Source organism: Drosophila innubila (assembly GCF_004354385.1).
Source record: "Drosophila innubila isolate TH190305 chromosome 3L unlocalized genomic scaffold, UK_Dinn_1.0 0_D_3L, whole genome shotgun sequence".
In the NCBI taxonomy this organism is placed as follows: Eukaryota; Metazoa; Arthropoda; class Insecta; order Diptera; family Drosophilidae; genus Drosophila; species Drosophila innubila.
In genome coordinates, this window is record NW_022995376.1 from 15,688,652 (window position 1) to 15,708,500 (window position 19,849).

The 19,849-nt window shown below is 36.2% G+C and overlaps 3 protein-coding genes across 6 annotated transcripts; 1 reads left to right on the forward strand and 2 right to left on the reverse strand.

Moving 5' to 3' along the window:
- Positions 1-7,442: 7,442 nt before the first annotated feature.
- Positions 7,443-15,127, forward strand: LOC117787361. 4 transcript variants are annotated; one of them, XM_034625867.1, is made up of 5 exons: positions 7,443-8,123; positions 8,182-8,852; positions 8,930-9,449; positions 13,807-14,365; positions 14,424-15,127. In XM_034625867.1, the coding sequence occupies exons 4-5, from the start codon at positions 13,855-13,857 to the stop codon at positions 14,864-14,866; spliced, it is 954 nt and encodes a 317-aa protein (XP_034481758.1). In that variant the 5' UTR covers positions 7,443-8,123; positions 8,182-8,852; positions 8,930-9,449; positions 13,807-13,854; the 3' UTR covers positions 14,867-15,127. The 4 variants fall into 4 exon arrangements, with proteins under 4 accessions (XP_034481758.1, XP_034481757.1, XP_034481760.1 ...); XM_034625869.1 differs by lacking the exons at positions 7,443-8,123; positions 8,182-8,852; positions 8,930-9,449 and adding exons at positions 12,584-13,190; positions 13,268-13,750; XM_034625868.1 differs by lacking the exons at positions 7,443-8,123; positions 8,182-8,852; positions 8,930-9,449 and adding exons at positions 12,584-13,190; positions 13,268-13,746.
- A 411-nt stretch (positions 15,128-15,538) lies between these two features.
- On the reverse strand, positions 15,539-17,265 carry LOC117787631 (probable citrate synthase, mitochondrial). The gene has a single exon (XM_034626202.1). The coding sequence runs from the start codon at positions 17,135-17,137 to the stop codon at positions 15,719-15,721; it is 1,419 nt and encodes a 472-aa protein (XP_034482093.1). The 5' UTR covers positions 17,138-17,265; the 3' UTR covers positions 15,539-15,718.
- LOC117787630 (larval serum protein 1 alpha chain) lies at positions 17,193-19,512 on the reverse strand. The gene is made up of 2 exons (XM_034626201.1): positions 19,197-19,512; positions 17,193-19,146 (listed from the first exon to the last, which is right to left on the reverse strand). The coding sequence occupies exons 1-2, from the start codon at positions 19,434-19,436 to the stop codon at positions 17,407-17,409; spliced, it is 1,980 nt and encodes a 659-aa protein (XP_034482092.1). The 5' UTR covers positions 19,437-19,512; the 3' UTR covers positions 17,193-17,406.
- Between the last annotated feature and the right edge of the window lie 337 nt (positions 19,513-19,849).

Sequence of the window (19,849 nt, forward strand, 5' to 3'; positions counted from 1 at the left end):
TTTATTTTAATATTATTAACAGAGTTGATAGTAACAGAGTAACAGAGTTGATTTAACAGAGAGTTAGTGTTGGGAGCTTGGAAACTAACATAAGGCTTTAAATTAGCAATCGCTGTAAATTGTACGAAATCAGTCGCTTTAACAGAGCTATTGACAGCGTCTATTAAGAGTATGCAATTTAACAGAAGATTAAAAATGTAACGCTCTTAACTGTAAACTGTAAGCAAAAGAGATTTTATGTTATATTACAGAGAGCGATAATCGTAAAAAGTACATAGTTCTCACACAGGGAATCGTTTTGTCGATCAATATAAGCAAATGCTTGATTATTTCAGATTTAGTTGGCAAACAAATTCAGTGTGCAAAACACTTAACTAATAAATGACTGTGAATATTAATTACATAGTAAAATGGTATATCGAAATTTAAATAAACAAACAATATGATTTTGTAACAAAGAAAATACTAGTATGTTGATGAATTTAAAACTGTTTATGTAAAAAAAATTTAATATACGATCAACTTTTAATGAGCTCAAAGTAATTGACGTAACTTAACAGACTATAATGTGTCACATCTAGGAAGAAATCAATGTAAAAGTTTAGTTTAGTTTAGTTTATACCTTTTGTGTAGACGTGTGGAAAATATTGACAATCGGAATTCTAAAAGCAACTGAGGAAGGCGTGAGCTGTTTTCAAATCACAACACAACACGGAACACACAAAATAAAGAAACGAAAAACGAACCTTGCCCCAGTCAAAATTTACAATAAGAATTTTTGCATGCTGTAATAGAAAGAGTTTGTGATTGGGGTTGGGTTCTGTCTTCTTTTTTTTAGGTTTGGGGCTATCAAGTTGAGCATAAAACTTCTTGCTATTCATACTCATGCGAGTGAATATATGAATGTACAATATAGAAGAATGCTAACAAACGAAAATGTGATATACGCGACGCAGTCGAAATACAAAGGCTAATGGTGTAGGGGCGGGACAAGGGTGAAGCAAAAAGGACTAGTAGGAATCGAACCAATTGCTTACAAGCCATTCACAATTTTTTTTTGTGTGTAGGTGATAATGCTACATGGCAATCGTCACTGTCGTCTATTCAATTTGTTGCGAATTAAAGAAAAAATTCATGTATACATAAAAAACACAAATAAAATTGATCCGCTTAAAGATGGACGACTAGCAGTTACTCTATAAAAAGATATGGAATTTTATAAGTAAAAGAAATAATGATCGTTGAACATATTATACAAATTTAAGAACTAAATAATTAAGTACGCTATTCTATTTTAGAACATGGAATGTTATAGTTTAATAATAGATAATATTTTTGTCATCTTAAGGTTTTCAGGGAATTTTCAATGTAAATCGCTTGAGTTTTTACAATAAGCCCGTTTTAAATAGTTTTGTGGTAAGAGGTATCAAATTCGAAGTTGCAGAAAATACATTGAAATTCGTGGAGTGCATTGTCAAAAGGCTTTTCTGCTATTGTAACGGGAATGGAACCAAAAGCAGCCTTCCCCTCACTCCACAGAGCCACACAGCTGACACGCTTTGGCGCATCGATAGATAAGAAAGAAACAGGAACCTCTTGAGGCTTTTGCTTGAAGTGGGATTAAAAATTGAGGAGAAACTGTCGTGGGTATTACGGAAATGTGCACAGGAAGGGATGCCTGACGCAGGTAAGCAGGTGCCAACGAAACTCAAATTCAATGGGGGAGGAAACTGAATATATCGGTAAACTAATAGTTAACAAATATTTTCAATTACTGTTGCTGTCACAGCAAAATCAATCAATTTTGTAACCACAGACACGAAAGCCAACGCAAATGCATTTAATTTTGCAATATATTGAGGTAGAGGACTTTAGCTGATACAAATTTGTAACGCAAATTGATTTTGTGGCCACAGAGATTACAGAAAATGCATTTTGCATTTATCGTTTTTCATTTTACAAGTATTTTATTTCATTTGATTTTTCTCATCACACGCCAAATGGACAAACATTTTGTCAACTAATGAGGCTGAAAAATGTTGCGATTATATTTGCTGCGCTTGCTGAATGTCGTGTAATTAGAATAAGTGTGCATTTCCATGCCCTCAAAAGTATGCTATATGAAAAAACTACCTCGACAATACCACAAATAACTTTCCCATTCAAATCGCATTCGTCTCGGCTTATTTGCTATTCACACCACAAACAAAGTAAACAAAGCGCCCAGTTCCCAATTCCCATTCCCCTTCCCTTACGCATTTCCCCGTCCCATGTGCTAGAATCAACCCTCCCGGCATACCCTCAAGTGGCAAGTGGCGAGTGCGAAAAGCAATAAAACGTTAAGCATACAGCAACACACACACACAAACTGTCACAGCAAATTTGTTGCAAATCAAAATAAATTCCTGGCAGCACCAAGGAAAAAAGGAATCATAACAAGAAAATTACAGAACTTAAATAAGTCGAATATTTTGTACTCTACAGATTAGGCTGACTTATTTTTTAAAATTAGTTAAATATCTAGAAGACATTTATTTGTCAAGATTTTTCTTATTTTCCTTCGCTCTCGTATAACTTGAAAATTATTGATAAATTTCAAATCCGTATTTTTATTTACAAAATGTAGAAAACAATCACTTACAGTCAACAAAAAGTAGTAAAATGAATTTCTATTTTATGTATCAAGTATTTTAAAGGAAATTTTTAAATTTTCAAATATATATGGTGCATCAATTTGAGAGTTAAAACCATGATCAGGCTGATAGTCTGCATGGATCAAAACTCTTTGCAACTTTTATAAATTATAGAGTATAATGCGAAATAAAAAGCGAAGGCGTTGTTGTCCACTGACAACAATCCCTCAACCCGATATAATCCCCCTCGCCCTCACCGAGTCTTTTGCCGCTTCTAACAATGGCATGTGGAGTTGTCCTTGTCTCATTCAGAGTCTTCAAAATGGGTACTCGTCTATGGCATTCCATAACAATTTATGCAATCAGTTGAACAATGCGTAGACCAAGCGAAGCGGTTGGATTTGCAGTCATCCCTCATCCCTCATTCCAGGTTCTCATACTCGTCCTCGTCCTCGCCCGGAATCGCAGCTTAATCCTTTTGAATATTTTTGACACGTGCGCTGCAATTATTTTATTACCCCCGCAAGTGCAGTGTGCATAGAAAAAACAACAATGACGCTGGCCAACGTGCAACCAGCCACGCCCATCCAATAGGGCCGTACCAGTTTTTTTTTTATTTATTTTTATTTTTTTTTTTGGTTGTACCGCGTCAACAATGGACCGGCAATTGATGCAATTCAGTGAAATTGTTGCCGACTGTTTAGACTAAAATTGCATTAGTCTCTGAGGCTTTATTGTTGTTGAAATTTGGTGTTGTTGCTGATGTTGTTGTTTTTGTTATTGCTCTGACTGGTCGAGCACAAACAATTGGCAATAATTTTCGCGGTTGCATTGAAATTCAAGCGGCGCAAATTGTAAGCACAATTTTTAAATAAGCGCGGAAAGCTCTCTTTGAGTTCAAACCTCGCCCCCAATTATGGTCGCTTTGCATTATCACACACACACACACACACACACACACACACACACACACACACTAAGGTACATATATTTTAATAATGATGCCATTTGTTTGGCCATAGAATTGTGTTGGCAATAAAATTTGGCTTTGCCACATAATTCAAATTGTTAATCGCGTTTAATGGGCGGCATTTATCAATATTTTGAAAGAAGTTCAAAAAAAAAAAATAATGATAATAATAATAATAAGAATAATAGCATGCAAATGCGAGCAAGAGAGCACATCTCCGTCTCCCTCTCACATCCTTCACTTAGTTGCCATCCAATGACAATGTGTTGACAATGCGAAAACAAAAATGGCGTCTAATATGGCGACAAAATGTGGGGCGGAAATAAAAGCGCAACGGTCAGCGTTGCATTGGAGCAGCCAACCCCGCCACAATTTCCCTCTCTCTTCCCTCTCCCTCAGTCACATTGTAGCAGCGCCCTTAGTTATGAAGTTTGCCCATCTCGCTTTTAATGCGCACCATTGTGTCAAGATAAAGCAACGGAAATTAGCACGATAGCAGGAAGTTGGCAGCGTCTTTGGCGTTGTTCTTGACGACGAAGACGACAAGGAAGACGGGTGCGATAAAAAAAAAAAACACCAAGAAACGAGAGAGAAAGAGAGAGAGTGCAAAAGCCAAAGGCAGAGACAACAGCAAAGTCAATGGCAAAGGCGTGAGCGACAGTCAAACGACAGTCAAAAGGACATTCAGTGACGGTCCAGCATTCAGCCACAAATAATAATGAAAACGGAAATGAAATACAATACCCAGGAATGCCACAAGAGATGCTGAATAGCATCAATGATGATGATGCTGATGCTGCCAATGCCAATAGCCACTTTACAGCCCTCCCCTTCCCTTATCGCCCACTTGAATGGCTGCACTACGGAACCTACAAAGGTTTCCGTTTAACCCAAAACAATGCTCTAATCAGTGCAAACTCAACTTCCCCAATGGGAGAAGAATGCAACTAGTTTATTTCAATAATACATTTTGTGTAGTCTCTCTAAATTAACTAAATCTTCGCCTCATCTCAGTATAAGTACTGTATTTTAACATTCATACTCATACTGAATATTTAGCTTAAATTAACAATTATTGTTGTGAGAAATACAAATACAAAAAATTAATAAACTAAAAAAAAATGCTAAGAATCTAAAATAAATATAAAAAGAAAGCACATTTTAAGCAAATTGCGCGATATTTATACATTTTGTTGATTTATCTTAATTTTTGTCTTGTTTTTCGAAATTTCATTTTCTAATAATATTAATCCCAATTTTGGCTTCCTACATTTAATTTAGTTACATGCTTTCTTATTGTCTCTCCTATATTATTTGTTCTCATGTTCTGATTATAATTTTTTTGAAATTCAACTAATTGATAAATACTGAGAACTAACTTTAATACCTTTCGAAAACAAAATTCTTTATTATTTATTGTACATATTTCTAGCTTTTATATCTAGATTTAAGTTTATTTAAAAATTGTAAATGATCAAAAGCAGAATATAAAATCCTAATTAAATTTAAAGTCTGTTTGCTATTTATTTTACCTAATCTATTTTTGAACGTATAAAAATTTTAAATATTAGCTTAAACAGCATTTTTTGGGGTCAACAATCAAAAATGAATAAGCCATGGAATGTGCAACAACTTTTCCATAGAGCAAGAGATGAAGAATATACAACGGGCGAAGTGGAACAGAACCTGAAGCCGGAGTTGGAGTTGAAGCAGCTATTCTTTTCATAAACCGCACACAAATTAGACGCATACAAAAAAGGCAAAAAATGAACGCTGATTGTCGTCTATTCTCACCAAGTTTTGGACGGTGGTGGGGCGTGGTTCACTCAAAGTCAATTAGGCAAAGCAACGATGGGCAAACAAAACTGAAAACAATTCGCATTTAAATTTGTGCATTCTTAGAAAATTTACGCGAAATTAGGGAGCGACTAAATGAGGGTAAGGGATGCGGAATGCAGAGGGGAAGTCACCGTAAAATACGTGCATATTATTGCGCTTATCTGACAACAAACACGCCCGGACCAAATACCCATTCCAGAGCACAAACCCAGGAACCAGGCCCAAGTTGATTTCGCTTTTCTTTCTCTGTCAAGAACTGAGCTGCTATATTTCAATGCTGTTGTTGTTCCTGTTGTTGTATTGTGTGCATTTGTTTTTATGTGTGTGGCATGGCTTCCACTCCCTTGATTCCCCCTGTCCCTGCTCCATATCCAGCTCTTCAGTGTCATCTGTCCTAAGCAACACATCCTTCCTTAAACGTTTCTTGTCTGCCAAATGTTTCCATGGGCTATATGATTGTGTGTCCTGGGACTGTGTGTGTGTGTGTCTGTGTGCATGTGTGTGTGTGTGGTTTTATGTGTGCATTGTATTGCTGGCATAATAGACACATTTAATTTTACTATTATGTCTTTTTGTTGTCATCGCATTCGCATAAGCATAATAAACCGTTTCATTTTCAAGTTTTCTTTGGGGACTTCCCCGTTTGCCTATTTGCCAGTCATTTTATTTGATTTCCCCCTTAAATAGAGAAAGAGAAAGCAACAAATATTGAATTCTATTGAAATTAGAGATATTCTCGTACAAGATGGCCAAAATATCAAAGTGTGAATCAAAGTCAATTTTTTAATGCCAAATTGTTCTTCTTTATAATCATCTACGTGATCTTCCTGCAAATATGTAAACTGGTGTGTCACTGCGTGAAAACTATACGCATCTAGGCACGAATCAAATAAGTTTGTTATGTGTTAAGTAATTAAAAAAAGTAATGACTATTATTTTGCATAAATTGGCACTTAATTGAATAGGGTCTAATGCTATTATAGCAATTTCACTTAAAATGGCATTTACCAACACTAAAAGATCATCAGCTGACAACATAATTAAAATATTATTGCCGCTTATCTGATCAAAGCTAATTAGCTTAATTATTTTTATTGCGATTTTACGCTGACAACTTTCATTTCAACACATGAATATTTTTCAAAATGTAAAAAAGACCCAGAAAAGAGTACATAAACTTTTTAGCGAAGAAAATGTGTTTGTTTGACTTCAAATCTGTACATATACATACTCCAAATTATAAATAAAAATTTTCGCTTTTTTTCGACATCGTATTCTATATTTTCTGTAAACAAAATATTTCGAAATGGACGTTTTTTAATATATTAAAACGTATATATAATTGTTATCATATATAATATATATAATATATATATATATAATTTATTAATTAATTTTTAAAAGTTATTGTCTTGGCCGTTTTTATTTTTGGACCGGTCATGTCTCTGTTCATTTTCTGCACATTTTCTGCTCATTGCAGCCTGTCGTTACTACATAGAAAGAAAAACTTTTTATTCAGTTAGTTATCCGAAGGGTGACGAACTTTAAGCTTTATTTAAATGAACACCTTAACTTTACCTAATTTCGAATTTTAAATTTTTATTGTTTGTAAATTTTTCCCAATATTGTTGCATTTTCATTACCTAGCACTTAAATTCACGTTAAAGCCCTGTTAAACAACAGTCAGGCAACTGTTTCTTTTCTGCAAACCATAACGGCAGTGGACACAATTATCAAATTATATATATATATATATATATATATATTGATAAAGACAATATTTATATATTTATCAGTGGATCCAAGCTAATTCAAATAAAGCTTCACAACTCAACTATTTTCTGCGTAAGTCATGTAAATATATGCACTGTTAAAGCGCTAGATGGCGCTTGTTCAACAGCTGTTGTGCTGCAATGCCCCAGCTGCATGATTTTCGATAACTGTCGCTATCGATAATATAATTTCGTTTGCAACAAAAACCAAATATATTTGACAATAATTTAATCGAAGTATTAAAGTTCGGTCTTTTAAGAAGCAATAATATTTAAAAAGTGCCAACACTGCAACTGATCATTTATATTTATCACACCCTAGGTGTTTGTACACACGAAAGACTTGTAATAGGTCAGGAGTCGTTATCGTAAGCCAGATTAGTCATTAGACATTTAATTCTGAAAGAATGGAAATTGAAAGCAAAACTACTATTTTGGATCTTAACATGGACGTGTTGGACATAATATTCAGCAACTTCTATTGGGAGAAGGACAAGTTAAATTTCGCTAAAGCTCATAAACATCTGAGTGCAGCATTTGTACATCACAGTCGAAAGCAGTATAAAGAAATCTGCACATTGGACACAGACTGGCCATTTATCTTAGAGTGGTTTGGCACAAAGGTTTTATCTCTGAAGGATGAAAGTTACCAGTACGACAATTTTAACCAAACAAATCAAATGCTGGAACTTGCTGCAAAGTACTGCCCAAATGTGGAGGCTATAGAATTTCTAATCTCCGAAGAAAATATGATGATCATAGAAAATAATTTGGAGAAACTAAAGAATCTTAATTATGTTATATTAAACGGAAAACCGCCTTCAATAAATATTAAAAATATTTTTGAAATCCTTAAACAGTTGCCGAAGTTAAGAAGAATAGCAGTGTATAATTGGAGTATCAGTTATTGTAAGATATATCTATTTTCTATTATTAATTCGTTATTGATTTAATTTGTATTTTCAAGTGGCACCAATGAACAATTTAGAGTACATAGAGCATTTAGAGTTCTCGGACCTGGACGAAGATGACATTAGCGTACTTTCCAATCTTTGGAAAAATCTAAAATGCTTAAGAACACATGCATATCCGAGTACACTTAACCTGTTGGCGAAACATTGTACGCAACTGGAGTATCTCAGATTGTGGGCGTACAACGACTGCGAAAAATCAATGTTCCCATATTTTCCAAAATTAAAGCGCCTAAAAATATTTTCATGTGATGAATACAATGATAACGGTGCATATTTTCAAACTTTACACGGAAAATACAATAGTCAACTGGAGACACTTGAATTTCCTAAAGGCTACATTGATACGGCAAAGACAGCTAAGCGCATCGCTAAGCTAAAAGCTGTGAAGACACTATGCTGTCAATATATGGAGTCGAGATGTATAAGATATATAGCTAGAATGCCGTTAGAGAAATTAATAATGCATAAGCTTGAAGAAAATGATCTTTTAATATTACTACGCGAGTGCAAGACACTAAGATTGCTTCATCTTGATCGTTTAAAATTGGAAAAAGACAGTCTTTACACTTTATTGGATATTTTAAAATCGAATGGGTTTCAACCGGAAAACCCATTTGTACTTTGTTTAGATTGTAAACAATTACGTGCAAGCATAATACAAAAGGTAAATATAAACTATACGTTTGTGCATAATCGTTTAAATATTAACTATTTATTAATACTTATTAAATTTTGTTTCAGTTGACATTGTGTTCTAATAGAACGTTATTGGATATTCAAGAGGCATCATTTAATCTCAGTTGTCGATATTAAACCTATGGATATTATTATACAATTATTTTTATTGGGGAAAACTCGAATTTGATTTAAAACAAACAAACAAACACTTGTTGCATTTAGGGTGGCACCAAATAATTTCGTTAGATGGCGCTAAAGTCTTGTCAGCTGTAAACTTTTTGATTGCTATCGACTAATGTCATCGACAGTGGCATTTTAAAACAATCTTTGTATAAACTTTCGATAGCTGATTCAAGCAAATGTATCGACAATCGGTAGTGCGATAAAGAAAAAACCTTTGTTTATACTTTTCGCTTTTTTAATTTAATACAAAACTGCATTTTATTATTTAAGTTATGTTCACTGCAATAACTGTAATCACATGTGCCTTTCAAATATAAAGTCGTATTTATAAACGTGCCGATTAATTAATTTACTGATTTTGTAAACTTTTACAAGAGTCTCACACCCGACTGTCAGTAAGGTAGGTCAGGGTTCATACTCTAAATTATACTTTAAGTTTTTCTTTCTTTAGGAATTATAAACATTTAGATGACTTGTGCATCAAATTTGTAATGAAATAATGAAGAGCAAGACAACTACCATATTAGATCTGCCTATCGAAGTGTTGGACGTCGTCTTCGGAGAAACGCGTCAGCTCAAAGATAAAGTGAATTTTGGTCGTGCTCATCCGTTTCTGAATGAGTTGTCCTTTGTTTTGAAATGGTGTGGTACAAAAGTGACTTCAATCACTTGCGAGAACGGCAATGGTGAACTGACCGGAGAGGCGGTCAAGCTTGCAGGAGATTACTGTCCTAATTTGAAGAGCTTGGATATTTTGATAACAGCTGAGAATGTTAATATCTTAAAAGAGAATATGATAAAACTGCAAAATCTTAATGAAATTGAAATATATAGTCCAAAATCATGTTCTGATGTTGATGTTGAGAACTTATTCAGAACTTTTCAGCAGTTGCCGAAGTTGCAAAGTTTGTTATTAAATATATACACTTGGAAGATAAGTAATTGTATGAAATTTACAATATTCTTAAAAAGCAACTAATCAAATTAATCTTTGATTTTCAGTAACGCCACTAAACAACTTGACACAGTTGAAATATTTGGATATTTGCATTCTTTGCGAACCGGAGGATGTTGACATCTTCAGCAATTTATGGGGAAATCTAACGAGTTTACTAATTAACACTGATGCAGAGGTTTACAATATTCTATCTGAGCTTTGTGTCAATCTGGAGGTACTTGATATGCGGAACTTTTCCGATCCTGATAAGGAAGGTATTGGATATTTTCCAAAACTAAAGCACCTGTATTTCGATTACTTGGCAGAAGAAGTGGATGGGTTCGGTTTTTATGCTTCAATGTTAAGTGATAAATACAATAACCAACTGGAAAGCCTTTTTTTTTACAAAGGCGAAATAACCACTGTGGAACAAGCAAAGCGGCTTGCAGACCTAAGAGCGCTTAAAAAGATGAATTTCTATACTATTGCTTCGTGTTGTCTCAAGTAAATAGCTAATATACCGCTGGAGGAATTAGTAATAGGGAAGATTGAGATGGAAGACCTGCTGATATTTCTGAGCGAGTGTAAGACCCTCAGATGGTTACTAGTCGCTTGGATTCTAAAACCAGAACAAGATTTTATTTATAAGCTCTTGGATATTTTAGAAGCAAATGGCGTTCAATCTGAAAAGCCGTTCATTTTGAAAGTTGACAGGTTTTATTTTGACCGCGGTGAAATTATCAGGCCACTGGTGAGTATAAACAACATCTTAAACAGTCATTTGAATTAACTATCTTTAAAATGTTAATTATTCTTTCAGTTGGATTCAAATTCTAAATGTAAACTATTAAAAATACAATATAGACGATAAATATTTTTTTTCGGAATAAATAATATAATAATAGAAATAAGGTTAACCTATACAAACATTTTTAACTAATTTTGAGTAGTTGAGTTAAAACCGTTTATCAATCCACTCTGATTGTAACTATTGGATTTTGTCGATAATATAGCTAACAAACAAAAGTAAGAAAGCTACGACGAGAATGCATCAGAAAAGGTTTCTTTGCCCAGGTCGTATTTATTATATAGACGTATTTATTCACGTTATGCGGTCTGTCACGACTCGGACGTGTTCCCTACATCTACAAAGACCAATCTGTAGTAATATAAAGGAATAATATAAACTGTCCAACAAAGAAAACTTTGTTTTTGGTCAGATTATTTTTATCTCGGTAATCCGGACAATGCAGTAAGTCGGACTCTACCTAGTTTTCAATTGTCCGGATTACCAAGATATATTATGAACATAATTTATTTAAATTTTTGATAGTTTAGTGATTCGTTCCAAACTTTTATAATTTAGTTATTTCTTGCAGTTTTTAAGTCTTAACAGTCTTTTTTCTTGTCCTTCTTGCTCTTCTTAGTAAGTTCAATAAGCGCATTGGTTGAGTAGGATTTGGGACGCTCAATCGGCAGACCAAGAGCTCGATCCCAGACTAGGGAAGCGAGCACGCCGAGAGCACGTGAAACGCCGAAAAGAACGGTGTAACCGGATATGTATTGATAAAGACAATGTTGATATAAATATCATTGGATCCAAGCTAATTCAAATATAGCTTCACAGATTAAATTTTTCAGCGTAAGTCATGTAAATATATGCACTGTTAAAGCGCTAGATGGCGCTTGTTCAACAGCTGTTTTGCTGAAATGCCCCAGCTGCTTGATTTTCGATAACTGACGCTATCGATAATGTCATTTCGCTTGCTATAAAAACCAAATATATTTGACAATAATTGAATTTAAGTATTAAAGTTCGGTCTTTTAAGAAACAATAATTTTTAAAAAGTGCCAACACTGCAACTGATCATTTATATTTATCACACCCTAGGTGTTTGTACACACAAAAGACTTGTGGTAGGTTAGGAGTCGTTATCGTAAACCAGATTAGTCATTAGACATTTAATTCTGAAAGAATGGAAATTGAAAGCAAAACTACTATTTTGGATCTTAACATGGACGTGTTGGACATAATATTCAGCAACTTCTATTGGGAGAAGGACAAGTTAAATTTCGCTAAAGCTCATCCACATCTGAGTGCAGCATTTGTACATCACAGTCGAGAGCCGTATAAAGAAATCTGCACATTCTACACAGACTGGCCATTTATCTTAGAGTGGTTTGGCACAAAGGTTTTATCTCTGAAGGATGAAAGTTACCAGTACGACGATTTTAACCAAACAAATCAAATGCTGGAACTTGCTGCAAAGTACTGCCCAAATGTGGAGGCTATAGAATTTTTAATCACCGAAGAAAATATAATAAACGTAGCAAATAATTTAGAGAAACTGAAGAAGCTTAATTATGTAACATTAAACGGAAAACCGCCTTCAATAAATATTGAAAATATTTTTGAAATCCTTAAACAGTTGCCGAAGTTAAGGAGAATAGCAGTGAATAATTGGAATATCAGTTGTTGTAAGATATATCTATTTTCTATTATTAATTCGTTATTGATTAAATTTGTATTTTCAAGTGGCACCAATGAACAATTTAGAGTACATAGAGCATTTAGAGATCGCGCACCTGGACGAAGATGACATTAGCGTACTTTCCAATATTTGGAAAAATCTAAAATGCTTAACAACAGGTGGATGTCAAAGAACACTTAACCTGTTGGCGAAACATTGTAAGCAACTGGAGTATCTCAGATTGTGGTCGTACTACGACTGTGAAAAATCAATGTTCCCATATTTTCCAAAATTAAAGCGCCTGAAAATATTTTCATGTGATGACGATGATAACGGTGCATATTTTCATACTTTACACGGAAAATACAATAATCAACTGGAGACACTTGAATTTCCTAAAGGCCACATTGATACGGCAAAGACAGCTAAGCGAATCGCTAAGCTAAAAGCTGTGAAGACACTATGCTGTCAATATATGGAGTCGAGATGTATAAGATATATAGCTCGAATGCAATTAGAGAAATTAATAATGCATGAGCTTGAAGAAAATGATCTTTTAATATTACTACGCGAGTGCAAGACACTAAGATTGCTTCATCTTGATCGTTTAAAATTGGAAAAAGACAGTCTTTACACTTTATTGGATATTTTAAAATCGAATGGGTTTCAACCGGAAAACCCATTTGTACTTTGTTTAGGTTGTAAACAATTACGTGCAAGCATAATACAAAAGGTAAATATAAACTATACGTTTGTGCATAATCGTTTAAATATTAACTATTTATTAATACTTATTAAATTTTGTTTCAGTTGACATTGTGTTCTAATAGAACGTTATTGGATATTCAAAAGACATCATTTAATCTCCTTTGTCGATATTAAGCCTATGGATATTATTATACAATTATTTTTATTAGGGAAAACTCGAGTTTGATTTAAAACAAACAAACACTTGTTGCATTTCGGGTGGCACCAAATAATTTCGTTAGATGGCGCTAAAGTCTTGTCAGCTGTAAACTTTTTGATTGCTATCGACTAATGTCATCGACAGTGGCATTTTAAAACAATCTTTGTATAAACTTTCGATAGCTGATTCAAGCAAATGTATCAACTATCGGTAGTGCGATAAAGAAAAAACCTTTGTTTATACTTTTTGCTTATTTTATTGTTTAAGTTATGTTATAGCTGTTATCACATGTGCCTTTCAAAAATAAAGTCGTATTTATAAACGTGCAGATTAATTAAGTTACTGATTTTGGAAAACTTTTACAAGAGTCTCACACCCGACTGTTAGTAATGTAGGTCAGGGTTCATACTCTATCTTAAACTTTAAGTTTTCCTTTCTTTAGGAATTATAAACATTTGGATGACTTTTGCAATAAATTTGTAATGAAATAATGATGAGCAAAACAACTACCATATTAGATCTGCATACCGAAGTGTTGGACGTCGTCTTCGGAGAATTGCGTCAGCTCAAAGATAAAGTGAATTTTGGTCGTGCTCATCCGTTTCTCCGTGAAGTATTTATATATCACAGTCGGAATCGGTTCAACAGAATTTCACTTCAAGCTATAGAAAAGAATGAGTTGTCCTTTGTTTTGAAAGGGTGTGGTACAAAAGTGACTTCAATCACTTGCGAGAACGGCAATGGTGAACTGACCGGAGAGGCGGTCAAGCTTGCAGGAGATTACTGTCCTAATTTGAAGAGCTTGGATATTTTGATAACAGCTGAGAATGTTAATATTTTAGAAGAGAATATGATAAAACTGCAAAATCTTGATGAAATTGAAATATATAGTCCAAAATCATGTTCTGATGTTGATGTTGAGAACTTATTCAGAACTTTTCAGCAGTTGCCGAAGTTGCAAAGTTTGTTATTGAATATATACGATTGGAAGATAAGTAATTGTATGAAATTTACAATATTCTTAAGAAGCAACTAATCAAATTAATCTTTGATTTTCAGTAACGCCACTAAACAACTTGACACAGTTGAAATATTTGGATATTTGCATTCTTTGCGAACCGGAGGATGTTGACATCTTCAGCAATTTATGGGAAAATCTAACGAGTTTACTAATTAACACTGATGCAGAGGTTTACAATATTCTATCTGAACTTTGTGTAAACCTGCAGGTACTTGATATGCGGAACTTTTCCGATCCTGATAAGGAAGGTATTGGATATTTTCCAAAACTAAAGCACCTGTATTTCGATTACTTGGCAGAAGAAGTGGATGGGTTCGGTTTTTATGCTTCAATGTTAAGTGATAAATACAATAACCAACTAGAAAGCCTTGTTTTTTACAAAGGCGAAATAACCACTGTGGAACAAGCAAAGCGGCTTGCAGACCTAAGAGCGCTTAAAAAGATGAATTTCTATACTATTGCTTCGTGTTGTCTCAAGTAAATAGCTAATATACCGCTGGAGGAATTAGTAATAGGGAAGATTGAGATGGAAGACCTGCTGATATTTCTGAGCGAGTGTAAGACCCTCAGATGGTTACTAGTCGCTTGGATTCTAAAACCAGAACAAGATTTTATTTATAAGCTCTTGGATATTTTAGAAGCAAATGGCGTTCAATCTGAAAAGCCGTTCATTTTGAAAGTTGACAGGTTTTATTTTGACCGCGGTGAAATTATCAGGCCACTGGTGAGTATAAACAACATCTTAAACAGTCATTTGAATTAACTATCTTTAAAATGTTAATTATTAACTATTAAAAATACAATATAGACGATAAATATTTTTTTTCGGAATAAATAATATAATAATAGAAATAAGGTTAACCTATACAAACATTTTTAACTAATTTTGAGTAGTTGAGTTAAAATCGTTTATCAATCCACTCTGATTGTAACTATTGGATTTTGTCGATAATATAGCTAACAAACAAAAGTAAGAAAGCTACGACGAGAATGCATCAGAAAAGGTTTCTTTGCCCAGGTCGTATTTATTATATAGACGTATTTATTCACGTTATGCGGTCTGTCACGACTCGGACGTGTTCCCTACATCTAAAAATACCAATCTGTAGTAATATAAAGGAATAATATAAACTGTCCAACAAAGAAAACTTTGTTTTTGGTCAGATTATTTTTATCTCGGTAATCCGGACAATGCAGTAAGTCGGACTCTACCTAGTTTTCAATTGTCCGGATTACCAAGATATATTATGAACATAATTTATTTAAATTTTTGATAGTTTAGTGATTCGTTCCAAACTTTTATAATTTAGTTATTTCTTGCAGTATTTTCGTCTTAACAGTCTTTTTTCTTGTCCTTCTTGCTCTTCTTGGTAAGTTCAATAAGCGCATTGGTTGAGTAGGATTTGGGACGCTCAATCGGTAGACCAAGAGCTCGATCCCAGACTAGGGAAGCGAGCACGCCGAGAGCACGTGAAACGCCGAAGAGAACGGTGTAATAGTTCATTTCCTTCATGCCGTAGTACTGCAAAAGAACGCCGGAGTGGGCATCGACATTGGGCCAGGGATTCTTCACTTTGCCGAGCTCGGTGAGGATTGGGGGCACCACCTTGTAAATATTGGACACAAGCTGGAACAACTCATCTTTGGGCAGATGCTTAAGGGCAAACTCTCTTTGGCAGGTATAACGAGGATCGGTTTTACGGAGCACAGCATGGCCATACCCAGGCACAACCTGTCCTGATTTCAGTGTCTTCCAGATGTAATCTTTTAATTGTTTCTCTGAGGGATTTTTACCCGCCTCCTTTTGCAACTTACTTAACCAGATGAGCACCTCTTGATTGGCCAGACCGTGAAGGGGTCCTGCCAGCCCGTTCAAACCGGCTGCAAATGATAGATATGGATCACTGAGAGCGGATCCAACCAAATGGGTGGTGTGAGCAGATACATTTCCGCCCTCATGGTCACTGTGAATAGTTAGATACAGACGTATCAGCTCCACAAAATCAGGATCATCATAGGTGAGCATATTAACCAAGTTGGCAGACCAATCCAACTTTGGGTCTATCTTATCCGGACCCTTTCCCTCACGATAAACGTTACGGTAAATAATGGCAGCCACCACTGGTAATTTGGCAATCAGATCCATGCAATCCTCATAGGCATACAACCAGTACTTGGTTTTGGGCACACCCTTTGAGTACGCCTTGGCAAATTTACTGTCATGATTAAGAGCTGTAACTGCGGCGGCAAATTGAGACATCGGATGCAACGTTTTGGGCATGTTCTTCAGCATGGTGATCACATGTTTGGGCACCTTGGACCGATCAGCCCATTCGCATGACAACTGCTTAACCTGTGCCTCGGTTGGCACATCACCGGTCATCATCAGCCAAAATAAACCCTCCGGCAGAGGCTCGCAGCCATCTTCGGCGGTCGGCAGTTGTTCCTGGCATTCAGGAATGGATAATCCACGAAAGCGAATACCTTCCTCGGGATCCAGCACAGAGGTCTCTGTGATTAGAGCACTCATGCCGCGCATGCCACCGTACATCATATCAATTGTTGTTTCGCCCATCTTAAATGATCCAAACTCCTTCCGAAAGGCTTTAATTTTCTCCTGTTCCTCCGTTATCTTACAAGTCATCACCTCGAGCAGGCTGGCCTCCGTTGCCATTTTGCGTAAATAGGTTTGAAGAATACGTAAATTTTGTGGCACGACAATTCCGCGATTACATACAGAACGCAACGACATTGTTAATTTTATTTTCTGTTTTCTTTTGATTTACAAAAATAGTAGAAAAATGTTAAATAATAAAATGTTGAGAAAATAAAATGTGACCTGCTTGCCTGCTTAAGGCTGACTGTAATGATATATTTATATGAGTAGTGAGGTTTACACACATGAGTACTCAATTTGATATTTTGCTTTTAAATAAATCATAAAACATGCTGTCACTCTTCAAATCAATTCGATCGATTTCAACTGTTAATTTAATTAAATCATAATTCTAGAATAGATATTTAGGTAATTTTTCTTATAAATATTATTATTTGTCCTGTATCCTTTTCGATAGGATTAATATTGTGATGCTGGACTTTCACATCTAATAGCGCATCGACCACGTTGTGAGCTGTCCAATCCTCAACGCTAGCGGACCATTCACACTCTGAGCTCCTAAAATCTGATGAAGTCCAAAGTGAGATCTGCACGAGTAGATTGAGTTTCAGACCATCAGCAGTGCCTCGAGGTAGAAGCAAGTGTTTGGGAAATGAACAGGAACTGAACTTGAAAGCATTTAAGGGATGCTTCGCCTCATATAGATCGCTGAGAGTATATCCATTGGGAGCAGTAGGGAAATGTCGTTCCAGTTGCTGCTCCCCTGCCGTCAAGTGGCTGACAAAACTATCAATAAGCAGTCGATGCTGAATATTGATTCCACCTGGTGGCAGTAGATAACTCCTAATTAGCACTGCGATAGGAGCGGTAGCGAAGAGTTCGTAGGTGATGTTGAATGGTTTGTGGTTCAAACGGAGCTGACGTGCCACGAGGCGACGACGCAGCAGCTGCAAATTGTTGCGCTGCGTCTGAAGCAGCTGTTGATCCATTAGATTGATCAGATCGGTGTCCTCAAGCTCGTCATAGGTTTCCAATTGTCCCACACGGATGTGTCTCAATTGCAGATGCTGCCTTTGATGCGATGTTGCCTTTATCCGTGGCTCGTATTGTGCAATCAGATCTGCGAACTGGAATAGCAGCAAGCGGTAAATGGGATCCCTTAAGTTGAATGTGGCCATGCCCATAAGATTGGGCTCCACATGGTTACCATTAATGGCCTGGCTGAGATGTCTACAGATCTGCCAGTACTGTGTTGATATCACTTGACCCACCATCCACATTGCCTGCACATTGTTAGCTTCTGTCAGCTCCTTATCAATCTGTATGCGCAGCTCTTCGATAGACTCGCTTATCAATTGACGCACGGCCTCAGCGCTGAGACCTGTTGCCTTATAGGGCACCCCTCCGGTCGTCAGCAATGTGGGCTCAATCAACTGTAGCGATCGTGTGCCCGTGGACAGTTCCTCCAGCTGGAACAGAGCTACGAATTGTTTGATGTTGTGCATGAGCACCAGGTGGTCTATAGAAATGTTTGGATTTCCTCGAAATATGCGCTCATTATGATCGTCACTTGCAGAGTCCTTGGCTGATATCATCAGACGACTGAGAAGTCTGCTCCAATAACCATTCAATTCCACATCCAAGCTGAGCTGCGTTTCTAAAGGCTCCACCTCAATTACCATTGGATCGGCGGGGACTAACTCCACTTCTAAACTTGATTGCCTAAGCATCTTTGGGTATACAAAGCTGCCGAGTGTCTCTCTCCAGCCGTGTTTGTTGCTGATCTTCGGAACTGGCGCTAACTGCTGCCAATTGACTCGTTGGGCCTCCAATATAACCTCTCTATCAAAGTACAGCTGTGGCAGTACCTCGTGCATGGCAGGCAGCATTAGATCCTTGGCATCCGACCGCTCTTCAATTGCCAACTGGAGGGCATTCACAAAGAGAACGGAATTGAAGCGGATGCGTGCGTAGCAGGCATTGCGTTGAAAGGTCTTCCAATCCTTGGCTAGCTTTAGAAATCGATAGACACCCAGTAGCTGCTGTGGCAGATCCTCCTGCAGCTGGCTATAGATGCTATATGGACGCAGCATACGTCCCTGATGCACATCATCCATAAAATCCAACAGCAATGGCCAGCTTCCCTGTGAAATGCAAGTGACTCTTAATCTTATCCATGTGAAACTATACTCACCTCCTCATAATCATTTGGATTCTCGTTTAGCTGACGTCCCATTTCGATGAGCTCCTGTTGCAACAGAGGCTTGTGCACCTGCAGCATCAAGTCCAGCAGGAAACGCTGTCTCAACTCCCATTGTGACGTCACCACATCTTGAAAAGATTCAGCTGACCGCCACCGTGGCCGTAAAATCCATCCATTGATGCCGTATAACGAACTCAGAGCTCCAACAAGCGCGAGTGTTAATCCCAGCATTTTGATTGAATGAACTTGAATTGAGTCTCGAAAATCAATGCATCATATATATATATATACATATACATATGTATATTATTGTTCATGGTTGATCCCAAGCCTTATCAAAATAATCAGTGCATTCTTATGGACTTTACTTTCCAACATATTGCTGGTATTCGTACACACCGCATATGGCTACGCATATATACATTAACTTCGTGCGCTAGATGGCGCCAGTATAGCTTTCCCTGTTGGTATCTTAAATACCTTCTGTGTTTATCATTCGATCGTGATGATGTTCTTATGGTATATAGATAAGAATGCAGAGTTTATGTGTTCCAAAGCTCAATACTATATTTTTGCCAAATTTCTTTCATACAAAACTTCCTTCATACATACAAAAATGTATTGCAGAATAAAATAGAAATAAT

Excerpts from the sequence above, each read along its gene's own strand:
- LOC117787361 (XM_034625866.1), top strand. The coding sequence starts at position 7,622 with ATGGAAATTGAAAGCAAAACTACTATTTTGGATCTTAACATGGACGTG. Across the intron at positions 8,124-8,181 it reads TAATTGGAGTATCAGTTATT|TGGCACCAATGAACAATTTA; the intron begins GTAAGATATATC and ends TGTATTTTCAAG. Across the intron at positions 8,853-8,929 it reads GTGCAAGCATAATACAAAAG|TTGACATTGTGTTCTAATAG; the intron begins GTAAATATAAAC and ends ATTTTGTTTCAG.
- LOC117787631 (XM_034626202.1), bottom strand. The coding sequence starts at position 17,137 with ATGTCGTTGCGTTCTGTATGTAATCGCGGAATTGTCGTGCCACAAAAT.
- LOC117787630 (XM_034626201.1), bottom strand. The coding sequence starts at position 19,436 with ATGCTGGGATTAACACTCGCGCTTGTTGGAGCTCTGAGTTCGTTATAC. Across the intron at positions 19,147-19,196 it reads ATCCAAATGATTATGAGGAG|GGAAGCTGGCCATTGCTGTT; the intron begins GTGAGTATAGTT and ends TGCATTTCACAG.